The 23299-nt window shown below is 42.8% G+C and overlaps 1 protein-coding gene across 6 annotated transcripts in view; it reads left to right on the top strand.

The window, feature by feature from the left end:
- Positions 1–6395: 6395 nt before the first annotated feature.
- Positions 6396–23299, top strand: part of L3MBTL3 (L3MBTL histone methyl-lysine binding protein 3) — a 78634-nt gene continuing 61730 nt past the window's right edge. For 2 of the 6 annotated variants that reach the window (XM_036404552.2, XM_036404551.2), the window contains exons 1-2: positions 6396–6511; positions 16517–16628. In XM_036404552.2, coding sequence (XP_036260445.1) covers positions 6435–6511; positions 16517–16628 — 189 coding nt within the window. In that variant the 5' untranslated portion in view covers positions 6396–6434. Of the gene's footprint in view, positions 6512–6541; positions 6602–7799; positions 7900–8542; positions 8645–16516; positions 16629–23299 lie in introns of those variants that run through there. The other 4 variants (XM_036404554.2, XM_036404553.2, XM_036404555.2 and 1 more) reach the window with 4 other exon arrangements.

Genomic DNA, 23299 nt, shown 5'->3' with positions numbered 1-23299 from the left:
GCCACGTGAAGCTTATCTTGGAACATGTGAAAATGAACTCGTTTCAGCAAAAGTATCTTTTCTGAAGTTCAGTTCCTCTTGAACACTTAAGAGCATGCAGCAGCTCTGTTATCAGTGGATATTGAAATCAAATCATGTTGTGGGAAACTGCAAATGTAAACCAACATGAGTTGGTTCTTCCACAAATAGGCATCAGCCTGCACAGACTACTAACGTATACAGCTCTGTGCTCAAAGCAAAAAGAATATCCTGCCTGCTTTGTTGTGGTAGCCAGGAGACCGAGTTCTCCATTGAAACGTGTTTGTTGAACCTTGAATTCTACAGCAAACAGGTACTCCCACCTCTTACTATTGTCTGCAATTATTTTACTAAGAATATTAGTTCGCACTCGTCATTATTTTCTAGATAATAAATGAGATTTTGCCAGATTGATTTCCTAGCATGAGGAGGTAGCACATAGCTTTAAAGTCCAGAACAAAAACTCCCTTTTACTGACTGAAGCTACTATTTACATTTACATTTACATATTCACTTACATATATAGATCAATGAGAGCACAATGCCCACTATGCCAGCACAGGAAATGTATAAGTTGACTCCACAAAGCCTGATGACTCAGGATCATTGGCAATGGAATATAAATTTCTCAGAATCTGAATAGTCCATTCGTTGTCAGTTGCAGAAACAGGCTCCATTAATATTCTCTGTTGCTTGTCAAAGAGGGGAATGCTGTTGCTGTGTGTCCACATGACATAACAGCACTGGAAAAAATGTTATAAAGGACTCACTTCTTGTTGTTCTATGTGGGTTGTTGGACCTCACAGCAAACAGGAGAGGCTTTGTCTGTTGCTTTAATTGCAGTCATGTTTGGCAGGCCTAGTGGATACCTGTTCTGCTGCAATCATAATTCTGAATTCTCAGGTAAGGAAAACCTCTTATCAACGTCCAAAAAAGCTTTGTTCAATGTTTGCTGCATTTCTGGTTTCCTTCTACTGCCTTTAACTGTTGGCATCAGGTTTTTGCATTAGCCTCACAAGGAGAGATCTGTTTGCTCAGAGAAAACCTCTGCGTTATCCCACATACATCAAGCATGTATTGCCTGGTATTTGCAATCTGACACCACCAATACTAAAAAATACAGAAAAAAGGGTCTCATTTACTTGTTTGAACACACTATTAGATAAAAAGTTTTGAAAATAAATAATAGTCTGCACGCATACTTTGAGTCATTTGCTCTTATGTCTAATACAAGTAATATTTGGGATTCTTTCCTCTTCATCTACTGCTGGACCAATTTATATTTTACTAGGAATGTCCACATGTGGCTGTGAGTCACTAAGTCTGACACATGTTGCTCTGAAAACTGTTCTATTGCTCTCCAGGGAGAGCAAGTTAGAGCAAGTTCTCACCCTGCCATTGTGTTTTTAGGACCTTGGATGGGACTTCCTCCTCTTTTCCCCATGCTGTCAGGCTTTGCTGTCCAAGCAGACCCACAGGATGAGCTATTTATTCACTTCCAGATATTTTTCAGCAGCAGTTATAGATCTAAAAATTCTACAAACAATTATTAAAATAACCCCTGCTTTTGTGGCCTATTTCAACAGAATTGTTTTCCACCTAAGAAGTGAAGACTGCAACCCTTTCTCATTCGGCTTCTGTTCCCAAGAGTGATGTTTATTCTGTGCTGCCTCATCAACTCGCCTTCTTTGTGCATATTAAAAATACAGCCTTAGCTCTCAGAGTGACTACTAGCTTTTGGATGACAGGTCTGGAGTATCCAGCCTGAACAGAGTGTCCAAAGGAATGCTCTGCTGCAAGGCTGTTATAATCTTCTGCGCAGTTGGAGTCAAAGCCTTCTACTAAGGGAAACGATAATGGCCCTCATATGCAGAGTGTGCCCACATACCTTAGGAAAGAGCATGCAGGAATACAGTTCTGTGCCAAAAAAAGCTGTGTGGTGGTTACCCTCTTACCCACTCATAACCACGATATTGCTCATTATTATCCCTTAAAACTACATCTAGGAAACTCCATGTTTAAAGGCTGCAAATCTCCTGTTACTTCCAGCTTTGCCTGGTACAGGCTCCCTCCCTTCCCCCTTTCTCTTCTTGACCCATTTACACTCTGTCCCTTTCCACACCACTTCTCCTCTGTGGTGTGTCTCTTTTCCTACGACCCCCGTCCTTTCCTCTCCCTCAGGACCTTTGTTCTTACCCATTTCTTTTGGCCTGTCATCCATTCCAGACCACACAATTCTCCGCTGTAACTTCATACCTCTTGTCTCTGGGGCCACCTCCTGCTTCCTTCAACTCACTTAAGATCTGCCAGTGCTCCAAGCCCTCCCCTAAAATCCAACTGACATGTCCAAGCTTCTAACTTCAGCCTTCTTCTGGTTCAAGAGTCCTCATCAATATTCCTAATTTGCATTTGACTCATTCTTGCAAATTACTTTTTCTGCTTTTACAACTCATTATTCTGGCCCGATGCTCCCCAAACACTTAATATACAACATGGCTCTGGATTCATTCCTGAACTGACAAACCCATAACTTCCCTATCTGCCTTTGAATTTCTTTAGGATGAAGACCAACTCTGGAAAGCTCTGTAGTCTTGCAACTTTATGAAAGCAGGAATTTTCAAAGGCTTCATCAATGTCTCCAGATACAAGCTCTCCCAGGCTGCACCTACACCTACATCCAGGGCATGTTGGGCTGAAACCTCTCTAGAAAACACTGCAGTTTCTTTCAAGTACTCATGCTCAAGTTTTCTTCCCAGGAAAAAAAGACTGTTGCCCACCCAAGCCTCACTCTGGTCGGGAGTTGGGATGCAGTCAGGCAGGCACACAGATCTGAAAGCTAGGAGGTATTACTGGCTGTCCAGTTTAGCATGACATTTGAATCAACTTTGATAAATATTCTGGATGAGTGGCAAAATCAGTTGATTGTATTGATAATAAGTCAGTCATTATTTCTTAACATCAGCGTGGACATCAAGTTCTCTGGACAGGGAGACAGTACTGCTGGAATCACCATGGACCACAATATGCTTGCTTCAACTGGTAAATAACCACATACACCTTCTCTCTTCCTTCCCAACTTCTTAAAGCTTTCAGACATCCATTTTCCTGGCTTAGAGCTGTACATAATATATACAATTTTTTTTCCCTGGTGATTGCCCTCAAACCCTCTTTTCTGTCCTCCACGTTGGGGAAGAATCACATGACAGACTGAGGACTGTCACTGGTGAGAAAGGTCACACAATGAGCTGCACAGGTTATTAGAAGTGTGATAAAAAGTCCCATGCAGGCTATTTTTGATTAACAAGGCTATCTTTAAGGCATGTTAAGCTGTATCATAGAAATCAAGATCTTGGAAATGTCAAATTATTTGGAAAAATATAAATAATGATTCTCTTTTTCTTGGTTTATGTAGATACTTGCTGAGGAGCCATTAGATCACACAAACCCAATATGCAAACTGAATGGAAAATGTACATTACTTTACTCTCATGCCCTTAAATGGTACTCAAGATTTGGATTTTGGAAGCCATGTATATGGATGTTCGTGCACATGCTCTTAGAAAAATAATCAGTATTTGGCTACAGCACAAACACCTATTCAACGAGTTACAAGAATACTCAGAGAGAGACCAAATTTAGCTACTCCAAAATCTGTCATTAAGCATACTGCCAAAATCATATTAAATGCCATACTTACATATAGAAAACAAGTGTTCGAAATTCTCTGCCTTTGGAATACAGATGGAATTCTAGTATTAAATAAAATGGCAACAGAACTAATGTTTAAAGAGCATATGTGAATGATGTTTAATCTATTTTTACTCAATAAATTTTTATTGACAAAATAATGGGTTTATTATACATCACGAGCTGACACACTATGGTTAGGGCAAGGATTGAAGAAGAGACAGAGAACAGAAGGTACCTTTATTAATTTCATATGTCCTTTTATTTTAATCAAATAGTTATCCATTTGATCCAATTAGGCAGCTATGTGCTGTTTCAAATCCTTGGTTTCAGTTACTACTTCCAATATACATCCTTCAAGGAGCTTTTCCACCTGTGTTATCATTTTCTGTAAGGGGCTACACTCTTACAGTCACACCTATGACTATGTTTCCCTTTAAGATTTTCTGAGGAAAGGGACAAAGTCTTTCAAGCATAAATACAATAATGGCACATAATTAGTTAAGTCGTAATTTTAGAAATGTATTTTCTTAACAGGGTATGTAATACCATCCCCCAAAACATCAATATCATCTGAAGAATAATCAGTACAGGTCAAGCATCCTAAAGAGTTTGAAAGAACACCAAATTGCACCATTCTTTGAGCATCTTCTGCAGAGCCCAGCTAATTTAATGCTACAATAGAATAATCTAGTTCTTTGGCAACTGTCTGACTTAAAACAGTTCAACAACATTCAACATTGGGAACATTGGGAAATAATTTTCAAAAAAGCTCTGAATGACTTCAGTTATAGTTTATTCTTTGTTTCTAACACACAAATTTCTTCAAGTAAGAGTTCACTGGTGGAAAGTAGGAATTTTCTCATCCTTTACTATTTTTTGCATCTGTGTTTTAGAAGAGTTAAAATGTGTGTTATCACTAATTATTACGATTAGGTTAATACTGTTTTCTGTAATTAGTTTCTAATGAACATATGTTTATTGATGAAAACTACAGCCTATATGCAATGCCATTTGAGCTGAAGGGGTGTGAGAAGTCTCATCATTGCTCATAATAAAACAACTATAATATATTTTGCTTAGGCACCAATTCTGCAAATACTTAATTATGAGCTCCTTTTTACTGCTGTGAAAAAAAATCATTTAAATAGACAGAAACTGTCAAGATAGTATGGTAAAAGCCTGATTGTCTGAACTGTTTGAACATGGGCATAGTTGTCAAGCTTAGTTCTTAAATATTCTAAGACACGTTCTGAAGTAAATACTCTACTGAACAGGAGCTGAGGCTAGCAAGTCTTGTCAGAGATGGAGCATCTCTATCTCATGTCCAGTGCAATGCTGTCCTCATCATGGGGATCAGAGGGTAACAGTATGCATCCATAATACCTAAAAGGTTGTACTTAGTCTTGTCATTTGTATTTACTTTTATTGATATTCAACTGATACTTATTACTGGCTGCCTATTAGAACTTATCATTATTTCTGTTCTAGTAATTTGGGCCAAAGTTGGAAGTGTAATTGTAGAAGGGAACATGTATAAAAGCAAGACAAAACTTGGTCATTGATCATTACTGGGATTAACAAAAGATGTATTGAGTTTTTAGAGTTATTTTAAGACATATATAATTATATGCCAAACTATCAAAAATTCAGAATTTACTTTGTCAGTTTTTGCCTTTAGGACAGAATGACTTTAGGGAGATGCTGTGTGGTCTGAAAAAAAATGACGATTAGTATAATTAAGATTGTGTTCTGTGTTCTTTTATACTTTGCCTCAAACTGCATATATGTATGTATACACAGTTTTGAAAATATCATATTTACATCTGATCACAATCCTCCATCCTCCCTCTTTCCCAGTACACTTAGGCCTCATACAGGTCTATGCTGTGTAATGTTCTTTTGCTAACAGATCTCTTTGCAGGTGAAGTCCATCCTAGGCATTCCCGTGAAATAACAAGGGCCTTCAGTTTTCACTGTTTTCTGAACTAGGATCAGAAAATGAATGAAGGCGATATTTGTCTTTAGGAATACAGGGCACTGATGGAGACTATTCAAGCAGGTGGCACATCTGAGACTAGTTTTATTTTGTGAGCTGGCCAGGTTGTAAACCAGACGAGGCCCATCACAAGGAATGTGTGCATACCGAACGCACCCGTATTTCGGGAGCGCAGGAGGAGCCTGGCTCAGCGATGCCTGCCTCAGACCGTCTGCTCGGGGATCCCCTCGCCGGCCGCGGCGGAGGGCAGCCCCTCTCCCGCAGGACCCGCACTTTCCTTACTGGTGCCCAGCTGTTCTGCCTCTGCTCCAGGTCTGTTCTGCGCAGAGGATGGGGCCAAGAGCCACAGACAGGCTTTCCCGGGTTCCCCGGCGCCCACCATCCGACCTCGGCAGCACCTGGCGGGACCCTCGAGGACCGGACCTCCCCCTCCCCGAAAAGTGCGAGGCGTTATTTTTGAAAGCGCCCAAAATAGCGCGCGACTGCTGCACAAGTCTCCTTATTATTCCTCCAGCGTCGGCAGTAAATCAGGGGGAGGATGCACCTCCGCCGGAGCCCTTGTCGGCAGCCGCGTTTTCGGTGAGGGCGATGCCCGCCGGCGGTGGCGGCTGCCGGGTGCCGGCTGCGGGCGGCCGGGGCGCAGCGGCAGCGCAGGCGAGGGAGGAAGAGGAGCCGCGGCGGCGGCGGCGGCGGCAGTTTCCCCTTTCCCCAGCCCTGGCTCCGCGGGCGCATGCTCACTGTGCCCGCAGCCCTGGACCATATTTGTCAGGACTACTCGAGAGACGGAGAAAGAGAGAATTTGGGGGGGTAAGGAGCGGCGGGTTCCGATCTGATCCGCAAGCCGTTTAGGGAGCCGCGATGGCAAAGGCTGGTGACGGGTTTTAATTTTCCCCCTAGGTGAGGATGAAAGTTAGAGAGAGCGCGAGAGATAAAGGGAGAGACGCACCTCCTCTCCCTCCCTTACGAAACGTATCTGGGGAAGGGGAGGGGGGCTTCTCCCCGACCACCTCGAGCAGAAAGGATGGAAGTTAATGCCGGGTAAAGTGGGCAAGTGACTCGCAAGTGGCTGGGGAGCGGCTGGGGCACCGGGGATCTCACTAAATCATAAGTGTACGAGTGTGAAAGAGGAACAAAAGAAAGAGAGAGGTGCCTGGTATTTCTTTTTCTCTTCCCAAACACATGAAGGGAGTACATGTATATATATATGCGCTGTATATTTATATACATACACAGGCACGCACGCACGTATGTGTATGCACATATATATATACACGGGGGAGGGAGCTGTGGAAATGTGTTTGGGGGGGCCTTTTTTTTGGGGGGGGGGGGTAGTGGGTTCCGAAGGGAGGGGGAAGGGAAGGGGAGAGACATTTTGCAGACTTGCCCCACCAATGAGCTTGTCAGTTGGCTCCATTTAATGACACTTACGGGGCACCGCCGTGCTGTTGGGAACAATGTGATGCGGGTGCCGCGGCCGGGCGGCGGGGGGAGAAGGTGGGGGGGCACGGGTGTGCGTGTGAGCGCCGGGCGGGGAGGGAGCGGAGCGGAGCGGAGGGAGGGAGGGGGCTCGCTGCCACCCGAGCCCCCCCTCCGCAGCCCCGGCTCTTTGTTCGCACAGGCTGAAGGACGGGGAGAAGTGCGGGCTGCGAGGGGGCAATGCGCAGCGGAGAGGGGTGCGAAAAAGGGTTTTTCGGTCGGAAGCGGCGAGAGGTGGCGGCTGCCGGGATATACCGGTTGAATGTGCCGTGGGTCCCCGTGTGCGAAGGCCTCTACCAGCGCGCAGCAGAGAGTTTGTATTTTCCGTCGCTCCTGCACTTTGTGTGATTGTGTGCGAGAGATATTTAAAATATAATCATCTCCCAATTTCCGCCATTTTGGGGAAAGTTTGCACACACATACACATACAAAAAAAAAAAAAAAAGGCAAGCTTGTAGCAATTTTTTTTTTTTTTAAGAGACGAAAAAAAAAAGTCTTTTGCTCGAGTGCTCAGTTCCTGCCTCTGTGCGGTGCGTGCGCCGCGCTCGCTGCGGCAGACATGTGAGGCGGCGGGGGAACGGCCCCTGCCCGCTTCGGGCTGCGTGCGGCGGCGGGGGCCGGCGCCTGTCACCGCCGCCGGCTCCGCGGGCCGGCCTCGGGGGGCTGCCGGGGGCTGGCCCCGGGGTGCCGGCGGTGTGTGTGAGCGCACATACACGTGAGTGCGTATTTTGCCGACGACGGGGGCAGGGAGCGGGGGGGGGGGCGGGGGGCAGGCAGGGGCAGGGAATAGGACGCGGCTTTTCTGTTAAGTTGCGCGCTCTCGGCTGAAGTGCGGCCGGGGTGGGGGAGCGGCCCCCCGCGCACACGCCCGTCTCTCCCTCCCCGTCTCCGCAGCCGGTGCATATAACAACAGGATATAGGCACACTTGTTCTCGCTAGTGCGTGTGGGGCGGTGTTTTTTCGGTGGGGGGGGGTGGGGGGCGGAAAGCGATTTTTTTTTTTTTTTCGGTGGTGGGGGGGGGGAGGGAGCGGCGGCCGACGGGAAGGCGCTCCCGCGGAGCGGCCGCCCGCCCCCGGCCGGGGCTTCGGAGAAGCGGCCGGGGCTACAGCGCCCGGGGCGGAGGGCGCCGCGTCGGGGCCGCAGCGGCGGCGCACGCTCCCCACCCCCATGGTTTTCCCCCCTCCCCGTCGGAGCGGGCGCACGCGAGAGCGTGAGAGAAAAAGTTGGAGCGCGGGGCCGGGCGCTGGCGGCTGCGGGGCCGGGCGGGGGCGAGCCCTCCGGGGAGGCGGCGTGTGCCGGCCCCTCCCGCGGGAAGGGGTGACTTCTCTGCCCAGGGATGCCCGGAGATCGGCTGCGAGCGGCCGAGGAGCGAGCCCCCGCAGCCCCCTAGAAAAAAAGAGAGCTCGCCTCCCTCCTCCTCCTCCTTCTCCTCCGCGCTGGGGGAGGGGAGGAGGGAGGAGAAGGTAACATTTTTTAAAATTTTTTTTCCTTTCCACTCGGAGGCAACCTCCTTTTCCCGGATCCCGGTCCCGGGGGGTGGAGGCGAAAGGGGGGGTGGGAAGAAAAAAAAAAAAAGTGAGGGACCCGGTAAACAAGCAGAGTCCCTCTCTCGTTGTGCAACTTCCTCAGGAACACTTAACACCCAGTTCCTCTCCCACCCCCGCCCGCACCGCGCTCGCCCCCACCGCCGCCCCCTCGCCGGGGCAGGGGGGCACTCTTCCCCCGCTCTGTTTAATTGCCCGGGGCGGGGGCGAAGGATAAAAAGGCAAATTCGGGAGGGAAAGGGAGAGACTCGAAAACCGCTTTCCCCGAGCGCTCCTCCCCAGGAGCCGGGCGGGCGCTTTTGTCTCGGCGGTTCTGCCCGAGCCTGGGGAAGACGCGGACCTGAGCCCGGGTTTTCTCCAGAAAGTTTCAAGTGCAGCAAAAACACGCCGCAAAACTGGCCAAGGAGGGACCTCTGCTGGTAGGCCGCGGGCTGCCGGCGCGGGGAGCGGCGGCCGCGCCCGCCGGGCCTCGCCGCAGCGTTCCGGCCGCCGCCGCGCTCCGCCGCGCCGGGCGCAGGGACAGCGGGCGGGCAGCGGCTCCGGGCGGGCCCCGCCGGGGGCTCGGCCTGCGCGGGAGCGGCGGGGGGCGCGCCCTGCGGCCGTGCCGCTTGTCCCGCTCGGGAGCGCGGCGGGAGCCCCGCGGTTTTCAGGCTCGAGGAGCGGTGCGCGCGTTAGGAGGCCCCTGGAGATGCGGCAGCCTCCCCCCGGGGCGTGAGGGTCACGGCCTCTTCCGTGTCATTTAATTACCTGTGCTTCAGCAGCGCGGTGTAAAAGCTTTACGGCGAAAGGCAGCGGGAGTTACGTTTTCAGTTTTGTTCTATTTTCTTTATTTCTTCCGTATAGTTGAGTGGCACTGAACCGATCATTTTTGCTGTTTCTACTCATGAATGGATGCTCGGTCGTGGGTGCTAAAAATCAGGTGGTGAGCATAAAGCTCATGATATAAAAAGTTCAGCCTATATCATTTTAGGAAATAGTCTGTGCTCAGGATTGTAACACAGTTTTCTTAGTGCAAATCTTAAAGCTGTTCAGGAACCAATGCTTTTTACCAAGAAAGTTACCACGTTCCCAGAAGTCTGTATGATGAACATCTGTACGAGAGAAACTCCCTGAAAGTAGTGGCTGAAGGCAGCAGAGTTTTCCGCTTTTATCCGGGTGGTGCCGGGTAGGCGTTATTTCCCGGTGAGACTTCAGCAGCTTTGGCTGTGGCCCAGTTGGTCTCCTGAACTGGTGCTCTAGTGAAGGTGGCTGAAGCAATCCTCTTGGATGGTCCTTCTTGTCAGTTGGACAATGAACTCTGGTTGGTAATGTACTGTGGTTTAGTTTGTGGTGTGTGTTTTCCCTTCAGTTTACTGAGGTTTTTTAGAGTATTACTTTAAAAGTTTCAAGCACTTGTGATGACTTCTTTTCCTCTAACTTGTTGAGGGTTTTTTTGGCATCACCTGTTCTGTGAAGAGAGATGGTTGAGTTTTAGTGGGCTGTTGAATTTAGTCTCATCTGTTTTTTGATACTGCTGGTAGGGAGGATGATGGATTGTGAGTGATGGGTGTGAGGAATCAGTGATGAGCTGGCATGAGCCTTACTGAAGAAAGCAGTAGCATGTGTGTAGTCATAGCTTGTTAGTGCTCCAGTAGTAGGACTGCTCATCACAATGGGAGATGCCAGCAGCTCTTTATGAATGGGGGAGAAGGGAAAGTCTATAAATGCAGTAACCTGCTGCATGTATTTAGGAGCTAGTAACCTGCTGCATGTATTTAGGAGCTAGAAAAGGTGAGCTAATCATTTATGAACAGTAGAGCTTATGGGAGCTGATAATAACTGACAGATGAGGAAGAGGTGGGCATGAGTCAGACAAAAGGGATGCTCAGATGTATATTGAATTAACTTTGGGTAGGAAATAACAATTTGAAACAGGTCAGGTGATAGGAGGTGTGAAGATTCAGTGCAGGCAGTGTCTTCATAGGGGAAGGAAGAAGGAACAAATAAACAGAGAAGTTGTTTGTAACTTTCTGTGCCTGGTTCAAGCACTTAAGAGGATTTAAGACACAGGATTTCCAAGTTGTTGTGTACAACTCTTACTATCTGAGTAGGTTGAATCTCCACTCAGGCCTGCATGGACAATAGCAGAAATAAGGGAACCATGAAAGCTTTGCAGAGGAAATACTTTTCTAGTGTGAGGTACAGGCTGTTTATAAACAAGGAAAGGCTGTCAGTGGTAAGTTTCATTAGATGACACAATAGCTTTGGTATTGGGTAACTATTATTGTAGTGTCTTGTGGATATTTGAAAATGAGGCAGTAGATGAAGGCTGTGTGTAATTGTTACCCAGTCTCCAGCAATGGTACAGCAATAACTGTGTTACCTTGCTGACAGAGACCAGACTCGGATGAGGACAGCATGAACCTCCTTTAAGCCCTGGTGCAGACCCAGGCTTCACAGTATTTTTCAATGCTTTTGTGGTCATATTCTTCCTGTAGGAAAAAGGTTTAAAGCCAAAATATTGGGAAACAGGAGTGAACATACAGAGTAGACGTGGAGCATCTAGTAGTCAGAAGAGTAGCAACAGATAAAAAAGAGTAAATAATGCTAAGGGGACATCATCAATAGGAACTCTGGTCCTTTTCCTGTTGCAAGCCTTTGAGTGGCCAAGAATTTTAAGCTGTGTCCCTTTGTGAATACATATAAAAGCTATATCTCATCTTTAAAATACCTTGCTTGTAATAAACTTCAAGAGCAACAGGCAAAATAGTGACATTTGCTCAAACAACTTTTCAACACAGAGAATAGAAACATGGCAGAACTAGCAGTTTCCAAACAATGAAAAATAAGATTTTTGAGGAAAATGGGTATCTGAAAATACTTCTTTTAGTGAAATATTAAAATAATTAAACCTTTAAACAGTACAAGAAAAAACACATATTAAAATGTGGTGGGTAGCATCAAAGAATTTTACCATTTCCTGCACTGTTCCTGTTGTGGTTGTTTTTCTGTAAGTGAAGAGTCTGGTGCAAAAATATGAAGGGTGAGAAAGAGGCCAAGTGTGAGATGTGCCCAGCTCAAAGAGAGGACTGTGAAGAGAGAAGCAAGGCTCACCCCAGTGGGTTTACAGTCAATTGGCTTTGCTTTTGCTGTCATGAAGCTCGAACTCACTACTGTTGTCAAATATAGGGAACTTACATTGCATGGAGTAGTTCTGCTTCATGTGGCTTTGGGAGTGTAACAAGTCAGTGCTGGTAATATTCACATTCTTACATGTTAAATAAAACTAAGCTGAGTATCCACTTGTCCCTGGTGTCTAGAAGTTGGTGTATTTGCAGCTCTGGTACACAGAGTTGTTCCCTTCAGATCCACTTTGTTTTCCTTATTTACTGGATATGGGAAAATGTGCCCTTATAGCTCATGAGTTCTACACCAGGCAGCCTTGGAGATGTCCAAAGTAAATGTATACAATATGAGGACAAAAATGCTAACCTGTTGCCTTTGTTTCTGAACATCCATCGATGCTGGTGTCACCCAGTCCAGTGCGGAAGAGGGACCATGGCTTGCCTGTAGAAGGATATTGTCTCTCTTGGGATCTCTTTTTCCTTTGAAACTCACTCTTGGTGTCACTTGCTGTGATCTCCTCTGGGTCTGTGTTCCCAGTTTTGGGTCTCCTCATAGGAGTTATCAGCTGGGGAGAGGATCAGTATGGGGAAAATCTGCTAGGCTGTCTTGTCGTGGCAGCTACAGAAATCCTCAAAAGTGCAAATAGAAATACACAGAGATGCATAAGAAGAAATGACAAGTTAGTGCAGACATGTTATACAAGTCTTGCAATGATGACTGGTGGCTTTACTGCTGAACTCTTTCTGCTGCCCAGTGACCAGTATTGAGTTGACCCCACTGGTTAGAAATCATACAGGCATTTCACAGTTAGCATCTCAGATGTTAAAAATTCGGGTAGGGGTCAGGTCGTTTTTTAAAGCACTGACTGGAAGGAAGACTCCTGTTACTACTTTCTGATGTACTCACTACATAACCCTATAATTACTTCAAAAACTACTTGTAAGTCTAATTGGCATATTCTGTCCTGCTTCTTTGCTTTATATCTTTAGACAGTCTCTCACCAGAGGAAACTATCTAATTTTTAGTGCTGTTATTCTCAGTAGTCTCCTCTGTGAAGTGCACATTTATCATTGAACCTGTTGGTAAAAATGAAGGTTTTTCTAAAGGATGTATCTTAATCTTATTAAATGTGCTTGTTTATTTTAGTGGCTTTATTACATATGTCTGAAACAAAGTTAATGTTGAAATATTAATATGCAGCACACTTCTCCTACGGCTGTGAGAACTGAGGTAGTTACATCCCTAAAGGCAGATTCTGGAGATGCTTTTGGAAGACGACTGCTCCAAGTACTTACTATTATGTCCTTTCCTTCACATTAGGTGGCATTCACTGACAGGCCCCTTATTCGTCTAGTATTTTTACTACTTTTCTGGCAGTGCCGTAGCAGAAATGATACCAGATGAAATCATTATAGAAGGAGTTATACTAGTTCAAAGAACTACATCAGAGCATTAAAAACAAAAAAATTAAAGGTGTAGATAAGACATTCTTTAGTTTTCTTTGTTCTGAGATTTAGATGTAGCTATTGCAATGAGTTCTTTCTTTTTTAGTACCGTGGTGCTGTAACAATTTTACTGGTCTGTATCTTGTTTCTTGCTATCATTACTAGAGGGATATGGGCCTATCTTTCATCTGTTCAAAGTCAACAAAGCTGGAAACAGATACTTTGTTAAAAGTGATTCCTTTTTGTAAATTAATTTCTATCTGTGTTGCCCTATGACCTTTTCATTCCCACCAAGAACACTTCTGAAGGCTGCAGAATGTGAAACATACACAGATTGTGCCTTTGACGTTGAGTTAATTTCAAAAGGAAAGCAATAATGAATGTCTTTAGACATCTCCAGAATGTATCATTATTGCTGCTTGTTACCTGAGGAAAGTTTCTTATGTGCAATTAAGTCAGAATTTGTATGTTTTCTTGAGACAAGTATGCCCTGAACATTTCTGTTACCAATTTTTCATTACCTTTCATGGTTTGCTCCCTGCCTAAGTAGGCTAGACTCTTTCAGCTTCCCAGCCCCCAAGTAATTTTCGTGTCTGTAATGGGAGTGGCACTATGGGAGATGGCAGCATCTGATGGAGCAGCTGTGCTGTCCAATGCTCCTTGCTCTGTGGTACAGCAGCTGCTGAGAGGTAGCATTTCTCCACAGCCTTCCAAGTCTTCTCCCAACTTCTGTCATACCTTCTGCAGAAATCATTGGATCATGTTTTCTGTAATAAACCACAGGAGGGTTGAGTGAAGTGTCCTCTAAATAGAATGATAATTTAAGATTACTTAGAGACTTCAGTTAATGCAGAGCACAGCTTTGTGTTTGCTTAGCCAGGCTAATCCTGGGGAGCTTGTTCCACCAATGTGCTTGAACCAGCATGTTTTGTGTCCTTAAACCTTCACGGGTGCCTGGAGAGATCCCATTTTTTAGCTACTCCTTAGCAGCTTGGGTCTTGTGTTCTTGAGGGAAGGCCTGTGCCTCTGCCACTGTGCTGCGGTTCAGTTTGCTCAAGCCTGCTTGAATTGATTTGCAGTCGTACCTGATACTCAGATCAAGCAGAGATCCCAAGTTGTGCTGCAGGAGCTTGCCCTGAGGTAGGGTGGTGGATTTGCCTGGGATTGTAAAAGATGAGATCTCTGGCTTTGGGGAATTTCTTCTTAGTTTGCACTGAATTTGTTTAGATTTATTGATGTTTTATAAAATGAATTTTTGTACATTTTTGTAATGGTTTTCAATACTTTCTCACAGAGAATTACCTAAAGGTGGGAAAGACACATTTAATCATTTGGTTCTTCTCACTTCAAACTTGTCATGCGAAAAACATGAGGTTTGCTCAAAAAGCGTTCTGTGAGCCCTGCCTACCTTGTGAAATAAAGGGGAACGCAAAGGCTTTTACTCTTAGCAGTGGATACTGACTCAGGTCCAGCTTCTGTTATCTTGTTGATAACTGTGTAGTTGCTGTAGTATAATGAAAGAACTCATGGAGAAAGGTGTTCCTCACTTCTGCTAGAAATGAAGAGGAAACCAAGGAGAAATGAAGGGAGTTCAAATTGTGTACCCCAAACCAAACTAGTATGTGTCTGTAGTGGGGATGTTACAGTGATTGATACTGTTTTTCTGATGAATACAATGTAAATTCAATTATTTTTCATGCAACTAAATTGAGTTAATTTTTGTTCCTTTTTGTTATGGTTTTCAATAATTTCTCACAGAGAATTACCTAAAGGTGGGAAAGACACATTGAATCATTTGGTTCTTCTTACTTCAAACTTCAAACTTTTTCTCCTCAACCTTTCAATAAAACGCTTCTAGATGACCAGAGTTTACTTCTGCTTGGTTTGCATCTTTTTCTGTTATTGGAATGAGCAAATAGCACCTTTTTGTTTGGTTGGTTGTTTTTTTGTTTGTTTGGGTTTTTTGGGTTTTTTTTTTTTGTGAAAAGTCAAGATCTCCAGAAAGTATTTGCAGATTCAGAGTGGGACCTAAGTTAGAAATTAGGCTTTAGAAAACAAGGTTAAACTTTGAGGAAGTTCTCTATCTATTTTATTTTCAAATACTGATACTTGCAGCAAAAGTTTGCAGTCTCCAGATGGGGTATGAGGCTTAAAAAGTATTAGTTTAAAAGTTCAGAGAGTTTACATTCCAAAAAGTTCAGAAACTGCAAATTTCAAAAGTAGTGAGGTTTTGCTAATAGTTCACAAACAATGACAGCTAATTTTGCCACAGATTATTTCAGCTGCTAGGCATAGTGCGGCCGTTCTTCAGAAACAAAATTATTAAGTCAGATTCCACATTGCACAAATAGTGAATTAGGTGCCAGGCCACAGATTAAAGATTGCTGGGTTTGTGAGAAGGGGAAAGGAAGAAGTTGGTGGCACTCACAACTGGCTGCTAGAAACACTTGCAGTTCAGTGCAACTGATGGTGACAAGTGGTGAGCTGAAGCCGGGGGTCAGAGGCAAATGCAATCTACTTCTGTTGCTTGTGCGAATTCTTTATCACAGAAAGGGATGTCCAGATGCACTATTTTTGAAGGCTAACATTATATTCTCTCCACTCACTGTTCTGAAACAGAGGGATCCAGTAAAGTCAAGTCTTGCAAAGCAGTAGGTTTCTCTGGTGTGCTTCTCTAAGATGGAAATAAGTTTTAACAAATACAATTCAAAATTTATATTTATAGAAACAGATGAAGAATATTCAAGTGTCCTGAGTCAGACCAGGAAACTGACAGTTTCAAATTAATTTTGAAATTTTAATTTGAACTTGGGTAAAGCATTCACATCAGCATGCTATCCAATATTAAGGAAATCCAGTTCTGCTAATCAGTGCTTAGTGTATTTATTAGAGGCATGCAGTCATGTCTTGCCTTTCCTAGAACAGATGTTTTTAAATGTACTTGACATGTTTTCCTCATGTCAATTTATTTGCAGTTTGAAATTTTTCTTTTCTCTCCAGTACAGCCCCATTGCCTCCTAGTGTGTGAAACAGGCATTATTTTCAAAGTTTCAGAAAGATTTCCCCTTACTTTCATTACATCATGTATATTATCAGCCTTGTCATCAGTTGTCCATGTTGCCAGTGTGCAGAGGGAAGCATTTGATACAAATCTGTGAAATGCATTAGAAGAAAGACCTGATGATATAAGCATTAAACCACTTACAGAATTTTCAGATAACCTTTTTCTTTTTTTTTCCAGTACATGCATCATGAATGAATCTGCGTCTAGTGGAAATGGTCAGGAGTTTGATGTGTTTAGTGCAATGGACTGGAAGGATGGCATAGGTACTTTGCCAGGAAGTGACCTAAAGGTAAGATATGTAATTTTTTCAATAAAAATGTTAAATGACAAAAGGATGCATTTGAAAAGCTGGTGTGTAGGTATCTGCTTTTATGAATAAAACATGAATCTGCAGTTCTGAGTTAAGAGACTGTAGCCTGTTAGGTTTTAGCTCTGGAGTTTCTTGATTCAGTTTGTGGTGCTGGCACAGACAGCCGTCATCCCTGTAGGAAGGCATAAATTAGCACTGCCTCACTATACAGACAGAATTAATCAAATGCACAAAATCCCAAAGAAATCTCAAAAGTGTGAAAATGCAGTCCACTTTGAACATTATATTACTGTATCACTAAGAATTTTCATACTGTTATTGACTCTCACAGTCCTACATTCTTAGGTCTTTTTATTTCTAAAAATAGTTTATTTTTGCTATGCTTTTGTCATGTGGGTGCCTAGAAAGATGAATAAAGTGAGTGCTTCTGAACCAGTTTCAGTTTAGACATTTGAATTATATCAGAGTAGTAATTTTGCTTACATTTCTCACACCAGTTGAGTTTCCTGAAGTGAATCACAACTCTTTTGTTTTCAGTTTCTTTTTATTTATCTGTCGTCAGAAGGTATCATTTGCTGTGCTTGCAATTTTGATATTAGAGATTGTCCTGTACCTATTTCCTCTTGATTAAAGTCAATATTTTTGTATAATTAAAACTAATGTGTTTTGCTTGTAGTTTATATTTTGAAAGGAATCTCACAAGAAAATATGTGGCATTTAAAACAAATTTTTATCTTTTGGTATCTGATAGGATTTCTATTGTTGAAGTAAAAATTTAAAAAAATGTTTGAAATTTGGGACATACATGTTGTGAATGTGTTTTTGTGTTGGTGTTAGGTCGTTTGTCTGTTTTGTGGGCCTGTCTGAATTTTTGCTTTTAGTCACAGAACAGTAGAATAAATGTACAGAATAATTTTCTTTGCAGAGGACTTCAGGCCATCACCCAGACTGAGTATCCCAGGCCTCAGGGCGGGTTAGATCAGGTTGCTCAGGATTTGGTTATCTGCAGGACTGGAGATACCACAGTCTCTCTGGGTGACTTGTTCCAGCATTTTTCTACACTCATAGTAATTTTTTTCCTTTTATGGATACTTTGTTGAAATTTCTCCTTTTGTAGCTTATGCCTGCTGCCTCTTGTCCTTCTCCCCTGCACATCTGAGAAGAACCTGGCTCCATCCCCTCTATATCCTCCCATTAACTGCTGGAAGAGTGCAGTAAAATCTCTCCTCTGTTCTTAAGACTGAGCAAATGGATTCACTCAGCTTCTTGCATGTCATCTGCCACAACCTGTACCTGGTTTGGTGGACTTGCTGCAGTGTGAGAGTGCCTTTCTCCTAGCAGGCACATCAGTATTCACTGGAGGTGAATGGTGTGTTCCCCTGCCCTGCTGGCTGCCCTCTTGCTCAGGTAGCCTGGGGTGCTCCTGGCCACCTTTGCTGCCAGGGCACATTGCTGACTCATGTTCAGCTCACAGCTTTTCTGCAAAGCTGCTCTCACATAGTCAGCCCCTGCTCTGAACTAGTGCACAGAGAGGCTCTGTTCCAGGTGCAGGGCCTAGTGCCTGCTTTGGTGGACCTTCATGGCATCTTGCTAGCCCGTCTTCTTCAGCTTATTGAGGTCTAGATAGACCAGCAACCCTGCCCTTCAGTTCATCAGCCGTTCTCTTCAATTTCATAATTTACTTTTCCTGCCTGTACTCATAGAGAAGCCTTTCTTGTTCCCTTTGCTAGTTTATTCTCTGGCTGAGTTTTGGATTTCCTAATTCCATGACTGTACACTACAGCAATATCACTACATACCTTGTCTGTGAAGTTTCCTTTTCCATGTTCTGCTTACCTCCTTTTCCTTTTTGAACTAAGTCAGGAGTCCCTGGTTCATTCAAGTTGGCCTTCATCCACATTTGCCTAACTTCTTGCACATTGACATGCCTCATTCTCCTGGTGTGACATCCTTGGAGAGAGAGAGACCTATTTCCTGGGCCTATTACCCTTTAGAACAGTGTCCTGTATGATCCTGCCAAGCAGATCTCTGAACAAGAAAACATACACCTCTTCTGAAGTCCAGGGCTGCTGCTTCATTATTTGTTTCTCTGCCTTCTTTCAGGATTTCAGACTTCATCATGTCATAGTGATGATGATAGCCAAAGCTGTGATAAGCTTCCACATCCCTGAACAGTTCTGTATTTTAAGTCCAGGCTTTCAAAATTTCTTTCTATTTTAATATGCAACATTGTGTGAAAGGGAACCATAGTGTTGCAGTGTTTGTGCAATACAAAAGGGAACAGTGCAGGAAAATATAATAATCTCATATAAATCACTGGTTTGTCCTTTTTTCAATTGTGGCTATCCTATGTTGTACAAAACTGAAGCAAAGTTAGTCACTAATGAGTAGAGGAACTGAAAGGTTTCCATGGGAAGAAGTGAGGGAAAGGAGCTGGGAGGTAGCTAAGGGTAACTTCAAGAAATCATATAGATGATTCTTAACTATGTTGTTTTCAGGAAAGCATGAGCTTTATTTTAAGGCTGCTCTTTTGGTTGCTTTTTTTGTTGTTGTTGTTGTTTTTGTTTGTTTGTTTGTTTGGGTATTTGTTTGTTTTTAAAATTTATTTATTATAATTTGGAAACATACATATTTGATTTTTGGACAGAGATTCTTTCTTTGGTCCAAGCATTAGGGGAGGTGCATTCAGAGATGCAATAGTAGTCTGCCCAGAATGGTGCAATATACAGAGTATTGGCCAGGCAGCTCCTTTTTGGGTTATTATTTGGGGGGTTGTTTGCTGGTTTGCATTTTGTTAGCTACAAAAGCAAGGGGTTGAAGGGATGAAAGGGATGAAATTGAAATGGAGCTATTTTAAGACTGACTGAAGGAAGAATATTTTCTAACAATGTAGAATTATTCCAAGAAGGTCACTGTACAGGGGAACATCAAGATTCAGTGAGAGACTAGGTGTTCACACAGATACCAAAACCAAATTGAGCTGTTAAAATAGTAAGGACTTTTAAGCTTTTATGATAATGGTAATGACTCCTCTTTCAAGACTGATTCTAAATAGTGATGGTTAAAATGGTGACTAATCACTTGAAATTGTAAATGTGATCATGGAAGATATGGTATGCTCTATGTGGAATTCTCAGAATGGGTTTAATGAGGATTATTTACCTGAACTCTCTTGGTCACAGAGTATTTTACATTGTGTCCTGAACCTAAAGAAAATGACCTTACATAGCACTTACTTAATGTAAGCTTGTGTGTGTCTTTCAAAAATTGTAATAGACTTGTTCCATTAAAGGCATCAAACCATTGTTGTGTATTGTGCATTGAAATGCACTTGAAAAATCTGATGAAAACCCTGTAATAGCAAGATACTTAAACACAAATGTTCTAGTTTTGCAGCTTGGTAATAGATTAGAGTAATCTGAGTCACTTTTTTAACAAATAGTAAGCGATAGCTTAAATATCCATTGTAGACAATGTATTGCTTAATTTCTCACGTTTAATCTTTTCTTTCTTAAAATGTTTGGAGAAATTGAACAGTCAGATTTGGTAAACTGTATTATATCAGCATAATAAGTTAAACCTATACCAAAATATTGAAATGCTGCTTTTTGATATCAACATTTTAGGGAGTTACCTAATTGAAGTCCTTATTTTTAGTTGTATAAATAATATAGCATTTGCTTGTCTTTACTGCTTGCATGATGAAGTGTCATGCTTATTTTAACGTATGCATGTTTTAAGAAATCTCTTTTCTTGTGTGCTTTATTAAAATCAAGCCTGGGGTTATCAGGCAAATATATATGAGCAACCATTCTTTTTAGAACCACTTAAATTTTGTGAATATGAGTTCCTGAATGGCGAAAAGTTGGTAGAACACTATTGTAAGCAGAGCACAATGTTTTTGAAACATTTAAAAATAACTTTTCTCAATATTTTCTTAAATTTCTTAAATTTAACTTTTCTTATGGTACAGAGGAACATCTAAATCAGGAATAGATACTTGGATTATTTCTTTTTGTTGTTTCCCAGTCTAATCAAAATGAGGGAGCAAATCAGATACCAAGCTTCCGTTCTCAGCCATGCCACAGTCTCTTATTCCTGAATCTGTTTCTATACCAGTAAAATGCTGTAAATGTTATTTTCCTATGAGTTTGGGCACTGTTAATTCTCAGGGTTTTGTCACATGTAGTTGGAGAAAGCTGTGGAAATACATTCTTATACAGACTTTGTTAAAAAAATCTTCAGCAAAAATAGTTAACACTCCTTGAACACTGCTTTGAACATGCTGTGTGACAGATAAGTAGTGAGTAGTTGTGGAAAATGCTAGAATTTCAAATTACATAGGGAATAGGGAGGATTAAAAATTGTACAGTATGATGCACTGAAGACTGTGAACAAAAATTTTAGCATTGTATATTAGTTCTTTCAATATGTTTAAATAAAACAGAAAACTTGAATTCCAGTAGAATTTAAAATAGTTTACAAATTACAGAATGCCTTCATGTGGCAGGCAAAGTAATGTATGCTCATCTGAAAAACATCAGTGCTTACCAGTTACTCTGCATGGTGTGAATGTAAATGTGAAACACTCCTCTTTTTTCTCTTTTTTTTTTCTTTTTTTTTCAAATCTCTGCTGAGTGCACACAGTAACACTATGGCTTCAAGATTTAAATATACTCATTAAATTGGAAAAGCTGTAATAATTTACAGTCACTTCCTACTGCAGTGACAGAAGTTTATGAAGTACTTCTTAATGCATTTTCTAGTGCTGTGTTTGGAAAGTGAGCAGTTATAAACTGCGTGGACAGAATTTTGGTTATTTCCAGCTTGCAAATTGTGCTTGAACATAAAGGAAAAAAAAAATTAAAATTTAATGATGAAGAAATTAACCTGTAAATAAAGTTGGGCAGCAAATATTGCAGGAAACCTGATAGAGTAGTGGATATGAATGGTGGAATAATGACCAGTGGTGTTTGGTATTTCCAGCAGTGCTGTCAAGAAGGTAAGAGTGTTTTGGATTGCTGTGTTTCTGAATACAGGGGTGCTGCAGCAATTCAAAGCAGTAAAGTGCATCCTTCCACCTGCCTGTTCTGAAGTTGTGTTCCAGCTTGCCTGAAATAATTAATGATTTTAGAACAACTTATTTTCTCACACTGTTATGGAAACAGGGGTAGTGTCTCGGGCGATAACATTGCACTGCTTTTACAGTGCAGGGCTGTTCCTGTTCTCTCGTGGTGGCATGGGCTGCACTTTGAATCTGGAGAGGCAGGGAGGGTCCATGAGAGTGGTGTCCCTGGGAAACATCACTGGTAACTGGTTAAATCACTGCCGGGACTGGGAAGGTGCTGCTCCAGAGAGAAGATGGGTTCCCTTCAGGGAAGGTGGTAAGGAGTAGCCTAGGGAGCAGAAAACAAGGTAGATGGGGACTTCCTCTGACCATGTGTGAGCCCCAGCAGATCTACCCAGTGGCCTGGTCCTTTCCACATGAAATTAACTTTATTCTGTTGCAATCTACTGTAATTAATTAGCTCTTGCTCTGCTTCATTGCCATAGATTTCTGGTTAAAACTTTGCAATGTCATAAAATGGGTGAACCTTATGTAAAGAAAAGAAAGACCAAAAAAGGAAATTTCACTATTAAAATCATTAAAACTGCAAAAGCAAGAAATGCTGGATTTAGGTTTGCCTTTGGATCTTTATTTGGGTTCCCTCATGTGTATTCATGGTAGTCTTAAATGATCACATGAAATTTTACCACAAAGTCTTCTGTGCTATTTGCTGTAGATGCTGTTAAATTTGCAAACAACTGGGCAGAGGGTTTCAGGAAGGAAAAGGAATAGTTTTGTGACTATTGCAGGTAAATCCCACACAGGAACGCTTAGCACCGCACTTGTTTCTACCGCAGCTTTCTGCGCAATGCTGAACAACTCACTGGAACCAAATTTTTGGCAGGTAGCCATTTTTTTATTTGCTTGCTAGCTTGGGCTTCCCATGAGATATTAGTGTTTTGTATCTAGAAATACTCTGGCCAAAATAATTCGGAGCCAGGGTTGCCTTGTAGGTCAACTTCTGGATCAATAAGTGTCATCTTGGCAGGCCTTGACTTCTGGCTCTGTTGCTGATTTATGTGTCACCTTAAGAAAGTCTGTTTAGCTGCAATTTCCTACTCAAGTGGAGATAATAAGGCAGGCTGAGTTTGCAGTGTAGAGAAATCAGTGGGAAGCCCTCTGGTACTGAGATAATTCTTGAGCACTTGAAGTGGGATGGGAGGGGGTTTGGAAGAGCCTGAGGAGTGTCTAAGAATAAAGTAGATAAACATTACTGCAGATAGGACTGAGGTATTGGTATATACTGGGAAAATGTCAGTCTCTCTTTCTGATGGTACCTTAGCTTTCTGTTCAGCAGTGATGAGAGAATGCTCCTATTATTTTTTATTTTTGGAAGGATATAATTTGATAGCAATTCCTTCCTGCTTGTGCCTGCCCAGAAAGGAAAAAACCCTTTCTTTTTGGATGCAAATTGTTCTCTCTTCTTTGTTACTTCAGGATTAGCCTATTGCAGTGTTACTGAAGCATCTTAAAATCAGTCCAAGACTGGTGGAAGTGCTAGTGCTTGCCTTTCTTGCTGACAGCATCTTTCCAGTGAGAGTGG

This window comes from Molothrus ater, chromosome 3 (genome assembly GCF_012460135.2).
Source record: "Molothrus ater isolate BHLD 08-10-18 breed brown headed cowbird chromosome 3, BPBGC_Mater_1.1, whole genome shotgun sequence".
Classification (NCBI taxonomy): Eukaryota; Metazoa; Chordata; class Aves; order Passeriformes; family Icteridae; genus Molothrus; species Molothrus ater.
This window is presented reverse-complemented; position numbering and strand designations above follow the sequence as displayed.